Source organism: Drosophila nasuta, unplaced genomic scaffold (genome assembly GCF_023558535.2).
Source record: "Drosophila nasuta strain 15112-1781.00 unplaced genomic scaffold, ASM2355853v1 ctg52_pilon, whole genome shotgun sequence".
Classification (NCBI taxonomy): domain Eukaryota; kingdom Metazoa; phylum Arthropoda; class Insecta; order Diptera; family Drosophilidae; genus Drosophila; species Drosophila nasuta.
Window position 1 is genome coordinate 1 of NW_026869599.1, and position 19,526 is coordinate 19,526.

General features: G+C 40.1%; 1 protein-coding gene across 1 annotated transcript; it reads left to right on the plus strand.

The window, feature by feature from the left end:
• Window positions 1–6,121: 6,121 nt before the first annotated feature.
• Window positions 6,122–6,984, plus strand: LOC132797995 (uncharacterized). The gene is made up of 2 exons (XM_060809723.1): window positions 6,122–6,513; window positions 6,612–6,984. Exons 1-2 carry the CDS (start codon window positions 6,122–6,124, stop codon window positions 6,982–6,984), a joined length of 765 nt encoding a protein of 254 aa, XP_060665706.1.
• The last annotated feature ends 12,542 nt before the right edge of the window (window positions 6,985–19,526 follow it).

Consider the following 19,526-nt stretch of genomic DNA (forward strand, 5'->3'; position numbering starts at 1 on the left):
TATTTCTTTAATAAAATCCACAATTTTTATTTATAATTGTTGTAAATACGATTAAAAAAAATTTGTACCCCGAGCGGGCTCGAACCCGAGTCCCCGACTACCGCAACAGTAATATGCTTGCACTCTACCAATAGAGCTATCGCAGTGCCTCTTGCATACAGATACAAATATAGAGGCGAGCATGTATATACGTATACGCATACATACAACACATACATAGAAAGCGTTTTTCCCATACAAAACTATTTCTTTAATAACTTCTACAATTTTATCTGATCGCAACCAAATTTTAAGCAATCATAAATGCTATAGTTATTATTGTATATACCAATTCTAGCTTTACAATTACGCTTGTTATTCGATTTTTTGATTTGCGGGGGCGGAAGTGGGCGTGGCAAAATTTGAAACAAACTTGATTTGCGTGCAAACATAACAAATGCTGTCGAAAAAAATTATAGCTCTATCTCTTATAGTCTCTGAGATCTAGGTGTTCATACGGACAGACGGACAGACACACAGACGGACTGTCGGACATGGCTATATCGTCTCGGCTGTTGATGCTGATCAAGAATATATATACTTTATAGGGTCGGAGATGCCTCCTTCTACCTGTTACATACATTTCCTGCCGGCACAAAGTTATAATACCCTTCTAACCTATGGGTAGCGGGTATAAAATGGTCTTCTGTATTTCCATTCTGCATAATAATTTTTACATTGGATCCATTTTCCGCATATACGGTATTAAGCTATCGAAAAATGACTCGTCGTCGTCTTTCTCTTTGTTGTTATTAATTTTCTTTTCAAGCAACATTAATTTTTTGCTCAATAGCTACTAATTCCTCTGACGCATTCAACTTCTTTTGCTTTTTTGGTATTTCATCTTCACATAGCTCGTGATTCTCTTCAGAGATGATCTCATCTTGAGACAATTCAGAAGCAAATCCTGAAGAAGATGGCTCAAAGTTTAATTGTGATGCTTCAAAATTACCAACCGATTTACGAGGTTTTATTTGGTCCTTTAAAAGAGTAGACTATTAAAATAAGACCAAGAAGTGTAATAGCTGTAAGCCTCCTCTGAAACACCAGAGTCGCCAGATTTTGAAACAGGAATTTTTTCCATTCGTTGCGGAATTGGTCCCGGAGGTTCTTCCATTTTTAAGCCGTCTTCTAAAATACAAATTTGATTAATTAATTAGAATGACGACGAATATTATCCGTAATTACAGATTTTTAGCTACAGGAGCATCTTTCTCATCATTGGCATATTCGTTTAAAATTGGAAGGACTTCTGTGCCAGTTATAGTGAAAGAGACTGTAATAGCTCTTTGGGAAGAGCTACAACCGATACATATGCCTCAGCCCACGAAGGAAATAATTAGCAAGACAGCAGACAACTTTTGGAAGCTGTGGAACTTTCAAATTGTGCTGAGGCTATTGATAGAAAGCATATACGCCTTAGATGTCCACCTCATTCCGTGTCTATGTTTTATAATTATAAAAGTACTTTTCCATATTACTTCAACGAGTGGCAGTTGCCAATTGCAAATTTATTGCCATAGAAGTTGGAGGCTATGGAAAACAAAGTGATGGTGGAACATTTAATGCATCACAACTCCATATGCAGCTAAGGGCTCGACAATTTTTGCCGCCAGATTCTTGCTTGCCTGGAACAAACATTAAGATGCCATATGTCTTTGTGGGTGATGAGGCATATCCACTCCTAGAAAATCTTTTAAGGCCATATTCTCGAAGAGATATAAATACAAGTAACGAATACTTTAACAGTAGACTTTCCAGAGCTCGAAGATGCATTGAATGTGCTTTTGGTATCATGACATCCAAATGGCGTCTTCTCTGGAAGCCTATTGAGACAACAGATTTTGTTGATATCATTGTAAAGAGTATATACATTTTGCATAATACAATCATTGTCCTTGAAATCATGTAAATTTAAAACAGGCCAACTATTAGAAACGCTTTTCGCGACTTTGTTTGCACACACAGATGCACCGAATAAAAATATGTAAATACAAATAATTTGCAGTTATTAATAAATCTTTACTTACTTGATGTTTCTAACATGTTTTCAATTTCTGTCCAATTTTTTCCACCAAAATTCTGTTGTGATAGTTTTTGCTCTTTTGGTCCCATAGCGCTGGGCGTAAAAATACTTCACTAATTAAATTTTCGATATCCATTTCGTTCTGGTGTTCTCTCACAAATGACATTAAATGCAAAAAAACGCATGATTTTAGAGTAAACTGTACATACAACTAAAAATAGAGTTACAAACTTACCATCTGAGCTTTCAAACACGCGTGCTTTAAAAATAAACGATAATTAAATCACAGAATGCAAGAAAACAATCGTACGCTCTGAGAGAGTTGAAGCGATAAAGCAGGTTGCAAACTGCTCTCTCGCTTTGCTCTCGCTTTCTCGCTTGAACTCGCAACTCGCTTCGCTCTCACTCTGACATCTTTCGAGCGATTGCATATGAAAACGGTTGCAGTGATTTATCACTCGTTCTCGCCAATATTATCGCATCGCTTCTCGCTCGCACTCTGACATCAGCCTTACACCGGACGTCAAAATTTTATTTCCAAATTTGAGGTGGGGTCAGAAATTAGTCGTTTTACAAATAATTACAAGCCTAATTGATCTTCTGGCGGTCTTAAAGAACGACAATAAAACATCCGATTTAATATAGAAAAGGTATTTACTTTTTATTACGCCAAGACAAATTTTTTCGTTTTGCAATTCGAAAGAATCTTGTGAAAGTGAAAACAGGAGCACCATTTTTTTCGTTCTCGTTTTCAAAACGAAAACGAAAACAAAAAGTGAATACCGGAGCATGCCTGTATGTACCTAGAATATCCTTTGGTAAATTTCGAGTATCTTTGCGGTTACTTTGGTATATTTAAAAGTTAATACCGCTATATTTTTCCTTTATTCAATATGGGTAGCGGGGGTCTCAGAGTTGAGCATACTTGACTGTAGCCTTCTTTTTTTTATGTTCTTCGCATGATCAGCTTAAAAGTATGCAATATTTCGTTCTCCAATTACAAATTTGTATGGCATAATTGCAGGTTTGTTTACATAAATTAAAACGTAAACAGTAAATTTTACTTTTTGCCTGTTGCAATTCTCAAGTGGTTCTGGACGGCGGCTGGACATTATCACTGTCAATGCGGGATGGCGTCCAGAGAGCTGCAACGAGTATGACATTTTTACTCATACTCGAGTACTGATTCAGTACTCTGTTTGATTTAATGCGTTTGTTTCGGGTATACGTATTGAACTTTTCGTTTCCAACTCATTGCCGACGAACAAGTTTCAATCACGAGTAATCGGCCCATACATGATTTTTGTATGAACGATACCAATACCCGAAGTTCAATCATACTCAAACATGATTGATGTAAATGCTAACCGATGTTCGCTCAAATTGTGTTCATGTACTCGTACACTCGTTGTATTTCTAGAAAGTTCTAAAAGTTCCAAATGATATATCAGCAATCATTAAATTCAAACAAAATATTTTATAAAATATTGAAAAGGTATGGATGGACAGTATTATATTTTTAAATTCATTTTTAACAAGTAAAGAAAGCTACAGTCGAGTGTACTCGACTGTGAGATACCCGCTAGCCATTTTGAATAAAAACAATATATTTTGCGGTATTATTCTCAAAATATACCGAATATACTGCAAAATACTAAAAATTTACCAAATGGTATATATGGTATATTGATATAGTACCGCATTCAAAATATACCATAGACGGCACAATATACCAGATTGTCAGCCAAAGCAACTCAGACCCTAGTAAGTAGGGGTTTTGGCCCATACAAAAGTATTTCTTTAATTACTTCTACAATTTTTTCTGATCGCAACCAAATTTTCAGGGATCATAACTACTATAGTTATTACTGTATATACTTTAATATTAGCTTTAATAGCTTTAATATTACGCTTGTTATTCGATTTTTTGATTTGCAGGGGCGGAAGTGGGCGTGGCAAAAATTTGAAATAAACTTGATCTGCGTGCAAACATAACAAATGCTGTCGAAAAAAAATTATAGCTCTATCTTTATAGTCTCTGAGATCTAGGTGTTCATACGGACAGACGGACATGGCTATATCGTCTCGGCTGTTGACGCTGATCAAGAATATATATACTTTATAGGGTCGGAGATGCCTCCTTCTACCTGTTACATACATTTCCTGCCGGCACAAAGTTATAATACCCTTCTACCTATGGGTAGCGGGTATAAAAATGAAAATAAATTAGATGAATAATAATCAAAATGTAAGAAAATTAAATAAATTTTATTGTGTATTAAATATAATATAAAATGACAATTATAATTATAATAAATACTACTTTTCCTTTGTTTTATTCAAAAATAATTTTTTACATACATATGTAGACAGGCAGACAAAGCACATACTTATGATATGCATTTCATCAAACATTTCTATCACACGCATCATAACCTAATCACTCGAGTAAACGACAGATGAATAAAATCAACACAATTATACTCGAGTAAAAATACCTTGATTCTGACTTAGCAACAGTCTAACCCAATGAATCGTTAGCAACAATCGCATCAAAGGGTTTGATGCAAGACCAAGCAGCCCATACTTGTAGTTGATTGTGATTGTCGAGCGAAAATCGGTTCGAGTAAAATCAAATCAGCTGACGCTGGAAGTACTTGAGTTGAATTGAACTCGTTGCGACTAATGGTTTGATTTGATTTGATTGCAATTTGGGTATGAGTATTCGCTCATACTTAACTCGTTGCAGTTCTCTGGTCCCTTAAAAGTTTCATTGCTTAACATCGAACAGTTAACAGTTTCTGTTCTTAACAGTGGTTGCAAACTAGATTCATTTTTTATAGTGTTGATAGGGGTTTCTGTTTTCCGTTGACTTACCATACGTGATTGTTCAGAAATCTTTGTGCCATCTCTTTTCTTATAACATCAAAATATTTCAGGACCTCTAAATTGAAATTTATGCCGCATGTATGCATGAAATCACTACCTAACACTGCTTCATAACTCATAGACTCATCGTCGACTATTAGTAATTCTAAATTAAATTTTATTTTTCTCTTCAATACAAAACAAGATACTTTTCCAAACGTTTTCAATTTACTCTTGTTAATTCCAACATAGAGACTATTGACTGGTTTATCCATTGGTATTTTCTAATGGAAATGAAGATTTATTCAGAAATGAAGTAGGGCTTCCTGAGTCTATGAGGCATTCTGCAGTGATGAACAAATTAGGTTGGCTTGAAAATAAATATTAAAGTGTCTTACATAACTGTTGTGGAACCCGGTGCTTTTGTTGAATACACCAACACTCTTCTTCTTCTTTCATTCTGATATGACATTGCCCATCTCTCCGCAAGCATAACATGATCCAGGCTCCCTTTTGGTTTGCGGCATTCCTTGGCAAAATGACCTTTGGAGTTGCAGTTGTGGCCTCGCTTGTCGTTGCTCTCGCCGTCGTCTTAGTACCTCCCATCGCACCGTACTTCGAAAGGCATATGTGTGCAATGGCTTGTAATAGGCCGCTTGTCGTAGTTGAAATTGACTACGCCTAAAAGTATGCAACATTTTTTCTTCTTTTCTGCACACCTACATATTTTTATCTATTATTTATTATATTATTTATTTATATGTGTATTGTCATATTTAATTTGTATTATTTAATTTGTTTAGTTGTATAAAATAATTTGTAGTCTGAGAAAATGGTTTTCAATGTCATGTTTTGTTCTGAGAAGCGGAGCTTTATTTACAAATGAGACTGAAAGCTGTGGCAACTCTGTCATCCACCTAGTGCCCACATGCTGGCAACACCAATCGATGAGTTGGTTAATCGTTAATCGTTCGCAGCCAACTTCTCTGAATTTGGTGCTTTCATTTCATCAGACTTATACGTATATATTAGTCAATAAAGTTAAGTCAAATACAACGGCGTTTTCATCAAATCTCTCACACCTATGAAGACACCAAAGTGGTGACCCCGAATGCAAAACACAACTACAATTTACGTTCAGTGGAATTCCAAGCTCAAGACACTGAAGACGTATTTTTCGACGCAAACATGCAGGCACACGATCAAAACCTCGCAGAACAACTGCGGGATGTGAAACAGCAACTCGAGCAACTGCAGTCACATGGCCAACCAGCTGGATTGTCATCGCAATGCGTACAACTTCGCATTCCGAAATTCAACAAAACTAATCCTCAGCTTTGGTTTTCTCAGTTGGATCGCCTATTTCATCTGCATAATGTCACTGACGATAACAAATTCGACATTATATCTGTGAATTTGGAGGAGGATGTCATTGCCAAACTGGAGGATCTGATCGCATCGCCACCGCTGACAAACAAATATGCCATTTTAAAGCAGCGCGTGCTCGACAAGTTCGCAGAATCATCTGACTCAAAGCTGAAAAGACTTCTGCGTGGCGGCGAAACTGTTGGCAAGAAACCGTCAGACATGCTTGACCGCATGCGGCGCTTAGCACCAACCACGGGCTGCGAGGCAGTTATTCGATCGTTGTTTCTGGCGGAGCTTCAAACTCGATCAGACCGCTCATTTCGGTATGGGACGAGAACAACCTTGACAAATTGGCAGAGATTGCAGATAAAATGCTTGAAGCTAGCGAGCCAGGTTCTGCATTTGTTGAGTCAACGGCACTAACAGAGCAGCAGCACCAAGTTGATGCTTTGAGCAGCAAGCAAACCGGCATGTCAGAAGTAACATCGGCATTACGAGCGCTCACTACAAAAGTCAACAAGCTTCAGGACGAGCTACGCCAATCAAAACATGCCCAAATGTCACGGCATACACATGATAGCTCTAATGATGTCGGTTCGAAACTATGTTTCTACCACACTAAATTCGGTGAGAATGCTCGCAAGTGCCAGCCAGCATGTCCACGCTACCAGTCGTCAAACTAAAGATGCTACCGTTGACTCAGCTGGTAAACGGTAGCGCAGTAACCACCAGCAGCCACAAAGCTCAAACGACATTCAACAAATTGGCCTGGATCGGCGTCTACACATCAAAGATCGCTTGTCAAACCAATCATTCCTTATTGATTCCGGATCAGTGGTGTCAGTGATTCCACGCAGCATGGCACCGCACACACGCATCAACGGCAGACTTTATCTGTATGCCGCCAACCAATCTACAATCAAAACCTATGGAAATTGTACTCTTCAGCTCGACCTGGCCCTGCATCGCTCGTTCACATGGCCATTCATCATCGCTGATGTACAAACACCTATAATCGGCGCAGATTTCCTTGCCGCACACCATCTCCTCGTCGACGTCAGTGAACAACGATTGCTTGACAACTCAAAGTCAACTCACCATGGCACCACTGACCCGTCACACGACTTACAAAATCTCTGGAACTCAAGTCACCGAATTTGTCAGCTGATGTGCAAAAGATCGACAAAATGGTTTCTCTCGAGCGAGTCCATGCACACAACGTTTGTCACTTCATTAAAACAAGCGGCGCACCTGTAGCTGAGCGACCTAGACGATTATCTGGCGAGAAACTTTGCTTCAGGCAAATCGCAAGTCAATACGCTCATTGATAAGGGAATTTGCCGTTACTCCAAAAGCCCATGGGCCAGTCCCTTGCACATGGTGGCTAAAAGGATGGATCTTGGCGCGCCTGTGGCGATTACCGCAAGCTGAATGGAATAACGGTTCCAGACCGTTATCCGATTCCACACATTCAGGATTTTGCTGATCGCCTTCACAATAAGAAAATTTTCACAACGCTCGATCTCGAAAGGCTTATTACCAAATTCCCATGGCGCAGGAGGACATAGAAGACGGCTATTTGCACTCCATTTGGCTTGATTGAATTTGTTTTATGCCATTTGGACTAAAAATGCAACGCAAACCTTCCAGCGGTTCATTGACCAGATTTTCCGTGAAATTGATTACGTGTTTTGTTATGTTGATGACATTCTCATCATGTCAAGCTCGGAAGAACAGCATAAGCAACACGTGCAAAATGTTCTTAACATTCTTAAGAAACACGGATTGGTCATCAACCGAGACAAATGCAATTTTGCTCAGGCAGAGGTACAGTTCCTTGGCTATGTGGTCAGCAGCAAAGGCATAAAACCACCACAGGACCGAATAAGCGCGATGTTGAACTTCCCACAGCCACAAACAATCTGTGAATTGGGCCGATTCCTGGGAATTTTGAATTATTATCGACGCTGCATCCCTCACGCCTCGCGAATACAGGCTCCCTCAACGACTTAACACGCAACATGAAAAGAATGACAGGCGTCCCATTGATTGGAATCCTGAATCTATAAACACTTTTCTGGAATGCAAAGAAGCGGCAAACGCAACCACGCTCGTCTACCCCAATCCACGCGCTGATCTCTGCCTGGTGTGTGACGCGTCGGACACAGCTATTGGAGCTGTTTTGGAGCAGAGCTCTGAACATGGTTGGCAACCTCTTGGATTTTATTCCAAAAGCTCAATATTACAGAACGCAACTACAGCACATACGACCGCGAATTGTTGGCAATCTACGAGGCGATAAAACATTTCAAGCATGTATTGGAAGCAAGAGTGTTTGTGATCAAAACTGATCATAAGCCCCTAAATTATGCCTTTTCACAGCGACCGGAGAAGGCGTCACCTCGCCAATTGCGACATCTTAGTTTCATTTCCCAATTTTCAACCTCAATTTGTCATTTGGTGGCGACGAAACGTGGTTGCAGATGCATTATCCCGTTTAAACGCAATATCCATGCCGTCATCACTCGACGCCCAAAGCATTCAAAGAGGCGCAAGCATCAGACGGCGAGTTATCTGCACTTCTAAATGGAACAACTTCGCTGCAGCTGCAACCTGTGGAGCTCACCAAAGAAGTCTTTGTGTACTGCGATGTTTCAACCGGATCCGTTCGTCCATACATTCCTCAGTCATTGCGACACCGCATTTTCTCCCACGTACATGCATTGTCACACCCTAGCGGCAGAGCAACGCTTAAACAAATCCGGCACAAGTACGTGTGGCCTTCTATGTGTAAAGATGTCCTGTCATGGTCAAGGAATTGTTTATCATGTCAAAGGCGAAAATCCACAAACACAATTCATTGTTGCCTGAAAAGATTGCGATTCCAGATCATCGATTCGAGCATGTCCATCTGGACATTGTCATTATGCCACTGGTCGACGGATACAGGTACTGCCTCACAATGATTGACAGATTCTCTCGCTGGCCGGAGGCGGTCCTCTTCGAGACATGACTGCGGAAACTGTCTGCAGAGCTTTTGGAACTGCTGGATAGCGCGATTTGGTTGTCCAAGGATCATAACGACAGACCAAGGAACGCAATTTGAATCCGCACTATTCAAATCATTAGCGAATCTCGTTGGAAGCAATCATATCCATACAACTCCGTACCATCCACAGTCAAATGGTATGATCGAGCGCTGGCATAGGTCCTTGAAGGCTGCGTTGATGTGCGACTCCGAGACACCGTGGTTAAAAGTGCTTCCTACCGCCCTCCTTGGCCTCCGTACTTGCATCAAGGAGGACTTACAAGCTTCGGCTGCTGAGATGCTTTATGGATGCACACTTCATCTGCCTAACGATTATTTCGCAGATTTAAATTCGCCGCCAAGACCAGCTGAGTTTGTCAATGAATTTCGAACCAGCATGCAAGCGCTAAGGCCCATCTCGGCAGCACACCACAGCAAGCCAAAACTATTCATTCACAAGCATATCCACGAATGTTCCCATGTTTTGTGAGAACCGATGCCGTGAAGCAACCGCTGCAACCACCATACTCTGGGTGGTCATACCAAGTGATCGACAAGCTTTCAGATCGAGTTTTTGTTATTCGAATGAATGGCAAGGACACATCTATTTCAGTGGACAGACTGAAACCAGCATACTTAGAGAGCAACGACCCTAGCAACGAGACGGAGGATTCCTTAACCACAAAAACTCGGTGCACAAAAACTTATGAAAGACGTGTCTAGAGGGGAGTACTGTGGCAACTCTGTCATCCACCTAGTGCCCACATGCTGGCAACACCAATCGATGAGTTGGTTAATCGTTAATCGTTCGCAGCCAACTTCTCTGAATTTGGTGCTTTCATTTCATCAGACTTATACGTATATATTAGTCAATAAAGTTAAGTCAAATACAACGGCGTTTTCATCAAATCTCTCACACCTATGAAGACACCAAAAGCTTCCAAAAATAGCGCCATCTATTGGTGGACCACGATACATGCAAGCATGAATTGCTAGATCAGCTGATCGTGTTAAATCCAGACTTCCAAAAAAAGGTTTTTGTTGTTGGTTTTGGCTGGAAGAAAAATGGTTAGCAGGTTATGTGCAGAACCTAAGTAAAAAATAGTGGAGAAGTGCATGTGCTTTAATAGAAAAAAAGTACATCAGTGAAGTGGTTGGTGTAGTAAGATGCTTAAAACGTACTTTGCACCTTGCCGTCCACTTGTAGCTGTTTGTCCACTAGAGGAATTTGCCAACTGGCGTAAATAAACCAAGTGCCGTTTTCCAGATTAGGGTAAATATTTGTTATACGTATATTTAGTTTTTGTTGTTCTAAGTTTAGTTTTGTCTATATATTTTTAGATTCGGCACCCAGTATTAATTTATATAACACCCGGTATAAAGCTTAATATAATGACCCAGTCATAATGTATATAAAACCCAGTGTGTAAATTATAATAACCCAGTGTGTAAATTATAATAACCCAGTGGTAGAATTTTAAATTAATTTAAAATGAAACTTCAACACACACAACTGCTTGATTAACGGCCAACCACCAAAAGCTCCAAGTCGCAGCTGTGCTGGACACATCAACTGTCTGGGCCACGCAAACATATGAGCTGTTGCTAGCTGCTCATTGAGCACAGGAGAATTGCTTCCCAGCAGGTGGTGTTTCTACTGCAAAACACCTGCGTCCGGCAGCCTTGCGATCTCCGTTGGCTATTTGCTCCGCACTTGTGGTGGCATCGAGGCCGAGTATTTGCGTCACCCAGGAGGAAGGCGAACGGCAGCTTATTTTTTTTGTTTGTTTGTTTATCTATGTTAATTTACATTATGTTGTTCAACTATGCATCTAAAAGTGATAGTCCATCAATGTTATAAGTGTAATATGATGTGGCGAGAAAGTTGAACCAACAACTTTTCTGGGTCCTTCATAATACAAGTACCACTGTACTATTGTATAAAATAGAAATGGCAATCATTTAAGAAGGCATGTAAGGCAACACCTATAGGCAAAATATCTTTTGTAAAATTGTATTTAGGTATAAAATTTAATGTTTTTGTATTGCCTGAAAAGCATGTAAAACCATACCTGCATACATTTGTATGTATGCATGTTTGTTTTGATCGACGCTACCGGTCATAGCAAAGCAGCTTTCATGCAGGCGCGAAAGCTCGCAATTATTATTATTCCCCACAGATACACCACAGACAGGCACCAACACAAGGAAAGATCTTTCTGCGTGGGAGTCTCTAATGTATGTAAGTCTGTTTCACTCTAACTAATTAATAATACATGCGCTAAAGCTAAAGCTTCCCGTTTGCTGGTGGTCCATCTGACCATAGCGCTGCTACAGCTGTCTGCAGTCCAGCGGTCAATGACCTTGCGAGACTGGCAATAGCAAAACATTTCATTGAGTGACAGCCATCAGCTGATCCTCATTTTTACTTGCATCTAGTGTTTGCATATATTCGGTCTGATGGTCTAACATTGCATTTCTAAATGAACCAAAACTAGTTCATTTTAGCTAATTTTTATTTCCTTCTCTTAATTTCATCAGCATTTAAATGCTAAAATAATTATTTATATTATAATTATGCCAGAACATATTATATATTTATAGGTTAATTATTTTTTAGTATTTATTTATTTATTTTTTCCTTTTTGGCCTTATTTAAATAATTTCTGCCTCATACGCACTTACTATGTTTGTCCGTCTGCACACAATAACAGCTGTGTTGCATGAGAGAGTGGCTCCGTCTTCTTTGTTAACCTACCTTCCTCTCCTTCCCTTTCTCTTCTCTTTCACTATTGTTTCATGTAACCTTCCCATTACACTCCTTCTCTGTTTTCCCATATGTACGCAAATTTTAAATGTATTATTGTTATAAGTGGTGCGTCCTATTAGTTGGCCCTTTCCTTGAACCCCATGCTATCTGAGCAAAGCCCGGAGAAGCCAGCGCGTACGCCACACTAGTAAACCTTCCACCAGCACCAGACGAATACCTCCTTAGTGATTCGTTACAGATATAATTATAATTTAATAATATATTTTGGCGCCCAATCGTGTGGCCTGTTTTTGTATAGAATCTAAACATGGCCTTTAAAAATATTATATATGCTCTAGAATCAATAACATCTAGTGATTCAAGTCTTTTTGTTGTCCTTATACATATTTGTGTACTAGGTTAGTCTCTTTGTGTCTATTTTATTAGCGAGAAAGTAATACCTCGTAAAATCAAGACAAAAGAACTTAACCAAGACGGTAGTGGTTGACGTTTTCGAACATAATAGCTTCAAAATGGCTTTATACTCAAACGGTCAAACTGTCTACTGTCATTTATATGCTAGCGTAGTTCTTTAGGTGTAGAGCTTACTTTGAAAAGTTCATGGACCAGATCTGCCTCTTGAGGTAAGCAAACACCTAAGGAAAACGATGGAAATAAATTAGTACTACAAAATTAATTCAGCAATTGACAGCTAAACTCATTGACTGGGGTTGCATAGTCCCGTGGTGGCGCAAGTCAGCTTAATGTGTTTAGTATTATTTATTGTCCGTCTTCATCAATCATAAAAGTTTACAATGTAATATTACTAATTAGGCGATCTATTATCGACCGAGTATGGTTTGCATGCGCTATTACGCTATACTTGGTTTTGAAATAATTGCTCTTGAAGTTGGTATTATTAACATGAAGGAGCTTTATGAATGCTTATATTTTCCCCAACTTCTTTTCTTCCCTTTTAGTGGCTGTTAAGGCATTCACATTTCAATTAGTGTTTGAAACGGATCGTGGCTCAGAGCTGCTTTCTCGTCATACTAATTGAAGGTATGCTTATCTAGCAACTAGTCCTATCCATTCAGGTGGGTTAATAGGAAAATCTGGAGGCTAACTTACACTCTGTGAAGTTTTGCATGGTTTCCAAATATCTTATGAATCGTGTTTGATTATTAGTTTTGTTGAAATTTGCATTTGTATTATTAATTATTTATCTATTTAATAGTTGTAGTTCAGAGTCCAATAGCTCAGCCAGCAGCAAGTGCTGTTGGCCAAGAAATACAACAGACCATTGCGGCTGCGATATCAGCAGCATTAGTGCATCAGACGCAGATACTATCGCAGGTGCTGAAAAATGGTTTTAGAGATTAGTTCAGCAACAGCTAGCTGTCAACTCTGAACTAATCCAATCTATTCCTAGACCTTCTCCAACAAGTCCACAGCATCAAAGCTTTCAGGAGTTGTTTGGATTACCAAATCGGCTAGATACGAATCCGTTGGTAAATCCGAGAGCGCCGCAAGTTGGTGCCAACTCTTCGCCATTGGGTTCTCAGCTGAGTAATAGTCTGCGACCCGACAGAATTAGCCAGATTATTGCTAATTGGAAGCTGCGATACTCTGGTCATTCGTCTATGTCGATAGAAGATTTTCTTTATCGCGTAGAAGCATTGACTCGGCAAACCCTTGACGGAGACTTTGAGTTGCTAGCCAAATATGCGAGTAACTTGTTTGAGGGTAGAGGGAGTGATTTTTCTGGAGGTACCACAAAAGTGTGACAGAAGTTCGTTGGGCAGACTTATGCAAGGCATTGAAAAATCAGTTTACAGATGGCAGAACTGATTTAGAGATTCGAACAGCTATTTCGCAACGAAAGCAGAAAGCCAACGAATCGTTCGATCAGTTCTACGAAGCCATTGTGGCATTAGTAGATCGTTTGAACAGCCCAATGAGTGAGCAGTCCATACTGGAGGTCTTGCGAGCCAATTTGCTCTCGGATATTCAGCACGAATTATTGTATGTGCCAATATTCAGCGTTGAGCAGTTGCGTCACACTGTTCGTACGCGAGAGGTTTTAAAACCATTTCAATGCCATCATCAATTCCAAGAGGCTTACCGAGACGGCATGTAAGTGAAGTCACGGTGCAAGCCACAATGGATGAAGAGGATGATGTTGAAGAGCCAGAGAATCTGGAGGTGGATGCTCTAACACTTTCTTGTTGGAATTGTGGGAAGAGTGGACATCGATACCAAGATTGTGTAGCAGAACGTAAAGTGTTTTGTTACGGTTGTGGTAAGCGTGACACGTATCGACCCAGTTGCACGAAGTGTGCAATTCCAAAAACCCGTATGGGCGTGCACCGTTGACAAGTGCACGCAAATTAGTCTCGAAGGGTACCAACACGGAGTAAAGAAGATATAAATGTATCGAAAATAATACCAGAAGTTCAAGTAAACCCGGCTAGATCAATATTTCAGATTTAGATAATGTTTGTAGTTCTTGTATTCGTAATAAGCAGAGGAAGGGAACTACATACGAATTAAAAATGAGGAAAAAAGAGCTTTGTTAGCGTCAATAGTAGGCATCGCGGATGATCTTCGTCCTTATGCCCAAGTCAATATACTAGGCAAATTGATAACGGGGTTAATGGACACTGGCGCTAGTATTAACTGCATTGGTGGGAAGTTAGCAGAAGAAATATTAACTAATAATACCGAATATACGCGGTTGTCATCAGCTGTAAAACTGCTGATGGAAATAGGCAAACGAATTTGTGGCAAGTTGGTTATTCCTGACCAGTTTAAGAGCAAGACACATTCACAACGATTTTATATCGTACCGACTTTGTCGCAAGACTTGTATTTAGGTATTGAGTTTTGGAGAGATTTCGAGCTATTGCCAATGTTTTTGATGCACCAGGCTCACACTAACAGCATTGCCTCAATTACATTTAATGATCCGCAGCAACTCGAGTTGACATCTGCGCAAAAAACGGAACTTATCACTGTTATCAACCAGTTCCCTTCATTTGCAGAAAAGGGGTTAGGAAAGACCAATTGGCTAACACACGATATTGAGGTGACGGACTGCAAACCCATAAAGCAGCGGCATTATGCAGTGTCACCAGCGGTGGAAAAGTTGATGTACCACAAACTCGATCGAATGTTAGCGTTAGGAGTAATTGAAGAGTCCGATAGCCCTTGGTCGGCACCCGTGGTGTTGGTTCAAAAACCTGGGAAAGTTCGTCTTTGTTTGGATAGTCGTAAAGTGAATGAGGTGACCATTAAGAACGCTTATCCGATGCCGTTAATAGATGGAATATTAAGTCGATTGCCAAAAGCTGAATTCATATCAAGCATTGACTTGAAAGACGCGTACTGGCAAATTCCCTTGTCACCCAATGCACGACAGAAGACGGCGTTTACTGTCCCCGGTAGACCATTATACCAATATACGGTCATGCCCGTAGTTGAGAAGAGCAAATTTTGCTTGTTGTAATTTCCGAGACGTTTGAAAAGTACTTAGTGGGCAGATCGTCTAACACTGGCAGGTCTCACCATCAATGTTGAGAAGAGCAAATTGCGAGAGGTGAAGTACTTGGGGCATGTCATAGGTCAAGGTACGATACAGACTGACCCTGACAAGGTAACAGCCATCCAAGAGTTTCCGTGCCGAAATCGATAAAGCAAGTGCGACGATTTTTGGGAACCACAGGCTGGTATCACAAGTTTATTCATAACTATGCTGGTATTGCGGCTCCGATATCTGATACGTTAAAGCAGAAGCGCAAGTTTGTGTGGTCAGATGAAGCGCAGAAGGCATTTGAATTACTTAAAGATCTGATGTGTAAAGCACCAGTGCTGCATAGTCCAGATTTCTCCAAACCCTTTGCAATCCATTGTGACGCAAGTCACACAGGTGTTGGAGGGTGCTGATGCAAAAAGATAGCGAAAGTAATGATGTACCAATTGTGTTTATGTCACGAAAATTGAATAAGTGCCAACGCAACTATTCGGTTACGGAGAAGGAGTGTTTAGCAGCTGTAATGTGCGTAAAGAAATTTCGTGCGTATGTAGAGGGTCACGAGTTTTCGATCCACACCGACCATGCGTCATTAAAATGGTTAATGTCGCAAGCTGATTTAAGCTCGAGGTTGGCAAGGCGGGCACTTAAGTTGCAAGCCTTCTCGTTTAAGATCGTGCATAGGAAAGGCAGTCAGAACATAGTACCTGATGCTCTTTCTCGCACTTACACCGAGGACTTATCTTCGCTAAGTGTTGATAAGGTAGTGGATACTACCTCAATCCATTTCAAGTCGGCAGAGTATGTAGAGCTAAAGGAGAAAGTTAAGGCCCAGCTATCTCAAATGCCTGACTTAAAGATAGTAGACCAAATCATTTACCGCCGTTCCGAACATGTGTCGGCAGAACAAGTTGCTGATGACTTATGTTGGAATGTTTGTATTCAAAAGATCTCATCGCTGAGGTGCTAAGAGAATGTCATACTTCTCCACTCTCCGCACATAATGGAATCACTAAAACCTTAGAACGTGCGAGGCGATTTTACTATTGGCCGAATATGCTAAGTGACATAAAAGCTTTTGTCAGCAATTGTGATATCTGCAAAGTCACAAAGCATTCAAATCAGCCATTGCGACCGCCTTTACGCCATAATGAAGAAACTTGTAGAATTTTTCAAAAACTATATGTGGGCTTTTTAGGGCCTTATCCGCGTAGTCGTTCTGGCCATATTGGCATTTTTGTTGTGGTAGATCATCTGTCTAAGTATCCATTTTGCACCCCGTGAAAAATTCACAGCGGAGGCTGTAGTGCGGTTCTTAGAAGAGAACATATTTCATTGTTTCGGTGTCCCGGAGGTTGTTGTATCTGAAAATGGAGTTCAATTCAAGTCGGATAAATTCAATGAATTGCTCCAAAAATACGAGGTACACCATCGTTATACGGCTGTTTACGCGCCGCAAGCGAATGCTTCAGAGCGTGTCAATCGATCAGTGCTTGCTGCTATTAAGGCGTATATTAAGCCTGATTAGACAGATTGGGATGAGTCGCTGAGCTTTATTGCTTGTGCACTTCGATCCGCGACACATTCGGCCGTGCGATCAAGTCCGTATAGAGTGACCTTTGGGCAACATATGGTTACTAATGGGAAAACTTATGCGCTTCTGAGAAGCTTGGATCAACTGGAAGACAGAACTACTCAGTTTAGTAGAGACGACTCAATTGAACTTATTCGTGCGGCTGCAAGGAGTGGTATACTACAACAGCAGATACGCAACGAAAAGTTTATAATACACGTAGTCGAGAGGTCAACTACACTGTAGGGCAGGAAGTGTATAGACGGAACTTCCAACAAAGCAATTTTGTGAAAGGTTTTAGTGCTAAATTAGCTCGAACGTTTGTAAAATCGCGAGTCAGACGCAAGTTAGGTTCCGCATATTATGAGTTGGAGGATTTACAAGGCAAGTTCATAGGCAAATTCCATGCGAAGGACATTAAGCAATAAGCGCTTGTCTTCGCATAATGTGATTTTGCCAGTGTGATTTTACCAGGGGATGTGTAATAGGCCGCTTGTCGTAGTTGAAATTGACTAAGCCTAAAAGTATGCAACATTTTGTTTCTTCTTTTTCTGCACACCTACATATTTCTATCTATTATTTATTATATTATTTATTTATATTTAATTTGTATTATTTAATTTGATTAGTTGTATAAAATAATTTGTAGTCTGAGAAAATGGTACTCAATGTCTTGTCATGTTTTGTTCTGAGAAGCGGAGCTTTATTTACAAATGAGACTGAAAGCTCCAAAAATAGCGCCATCTATTGGTGGACCACGATACATGCAAGCATGAATTGCTAGATCAGCTGATCGTGTTAAGTCCAGACCACAATAGACAAGCGATTACCTTTTGAGTAGGATTAATTGTCAAATTTCCGAAAAAAGATTTTTGTTGTTGGTTTTGGCTGGAAGAAAAATGGTTAGCAGGTTATGTGCAGAACCTAAGTAAAAAATAGTGGAGAAGTGCATGTGCTTTAATAGAAAAAAGTACATCAGTAAAGTGGTTGGTGTAGTAAGATGCTTAAAACGTACTTTGCACCTTGCCGTCCACTTGTAGCTGTTTGTCCACTAGAGGAATTTGCCAACTGGCGTAAATAAACCAAGTGCCGTTTTCCAGATTAGGGTAAATATTTGTTATACGTATATTTAGTTTTTTGTTGTTCTAAGTTTAGTTTTGTCTATATATTTTAGATTCGGCACCCAGTATTAATTTATATAACACCCGGTATAAAGCTGAATATAATGACCCAGTCATAATGTATATAAAACCCAGTGTGTAAATTATAATAACCCAGTGGTAGAATTTTAAATTAATTTAAAATGAAACTTCAACACACACAACTGCTTGATTAACGGCCAACCACCAAAAGCTCCAAGTCGCAGCTGTGCTGGACACATCAGCTGTCTGGGCCACGCAAACATATGAGCTGTTGCTAGCTGCAGACGCTCATTGAGCACAGGAGAATTGCTTCCCAGCAGGTGGTGTTTCTACTGCAAAACACTTGCGTCCGGCAGCCTTGCGATCTCCGTTGGCTATTTGCTCCGCACTTGTGGTGGCATCGAGGCCGAGTATCTGCGTCACCCAGGAGGAAGGCGAACGGCAGCTTATTTTTTTGTTTGTTTGTTTATCTATGTTAATTTACGTTATGTTGTTCAACTATGCATCTATAAGTGATAGTCCATCAACGTTGTAAGTGTAATATGATGTGGCGAGAAAGTTGAACCAACAACTTTTCTGGGTCCTTCATAATACAAGTACCACTGTACTATTGTATAAAATAGAAATGGCAATCATTTAAGAAGGCATGTAAGGCAACACCTATAGGCAAAATATCCTTGTAAAATTGTATTTAGGTATAAAATTTAATGTTTTTGTATTGCCTGAAAAGCATGTAAAACCATACCTGCATACATTTGTATGTATGCATGTTTGTTTTGATCGACGCTACCGGTCATAGCAAGCAGCTTTCATGCAGGCGCGAAAGCTCGCAATTATTATTATTCCCCACAGATACACCACAGACAGGCACCAACACAAGGAAAGATCTTTCTGCGTGGGAGTCTCTAATGTATGTAAGTCTGTTTCACTCTAACTAATTAATAATACATGAGCTAAAGCTAAAGCTTCCCGTTTGCTGGTGGTCCATCTGACCATAGCGCTGCTACAGCTGTCTGCAGTCCCAGCGGTCAATGACCTTGCGAGACTGGCAATAGCAAAACATTTCATTGAGTGACAGCCATCAGCTGATCCTCATTTTTACTTGCATCTAGTGTTTGCCTATATTCGGTGTGATGGTCTAACATTGCATTTCTAAATGAACCAAAACTAGTTCATTTTAGCTAATTTTTATTTCCTTCTC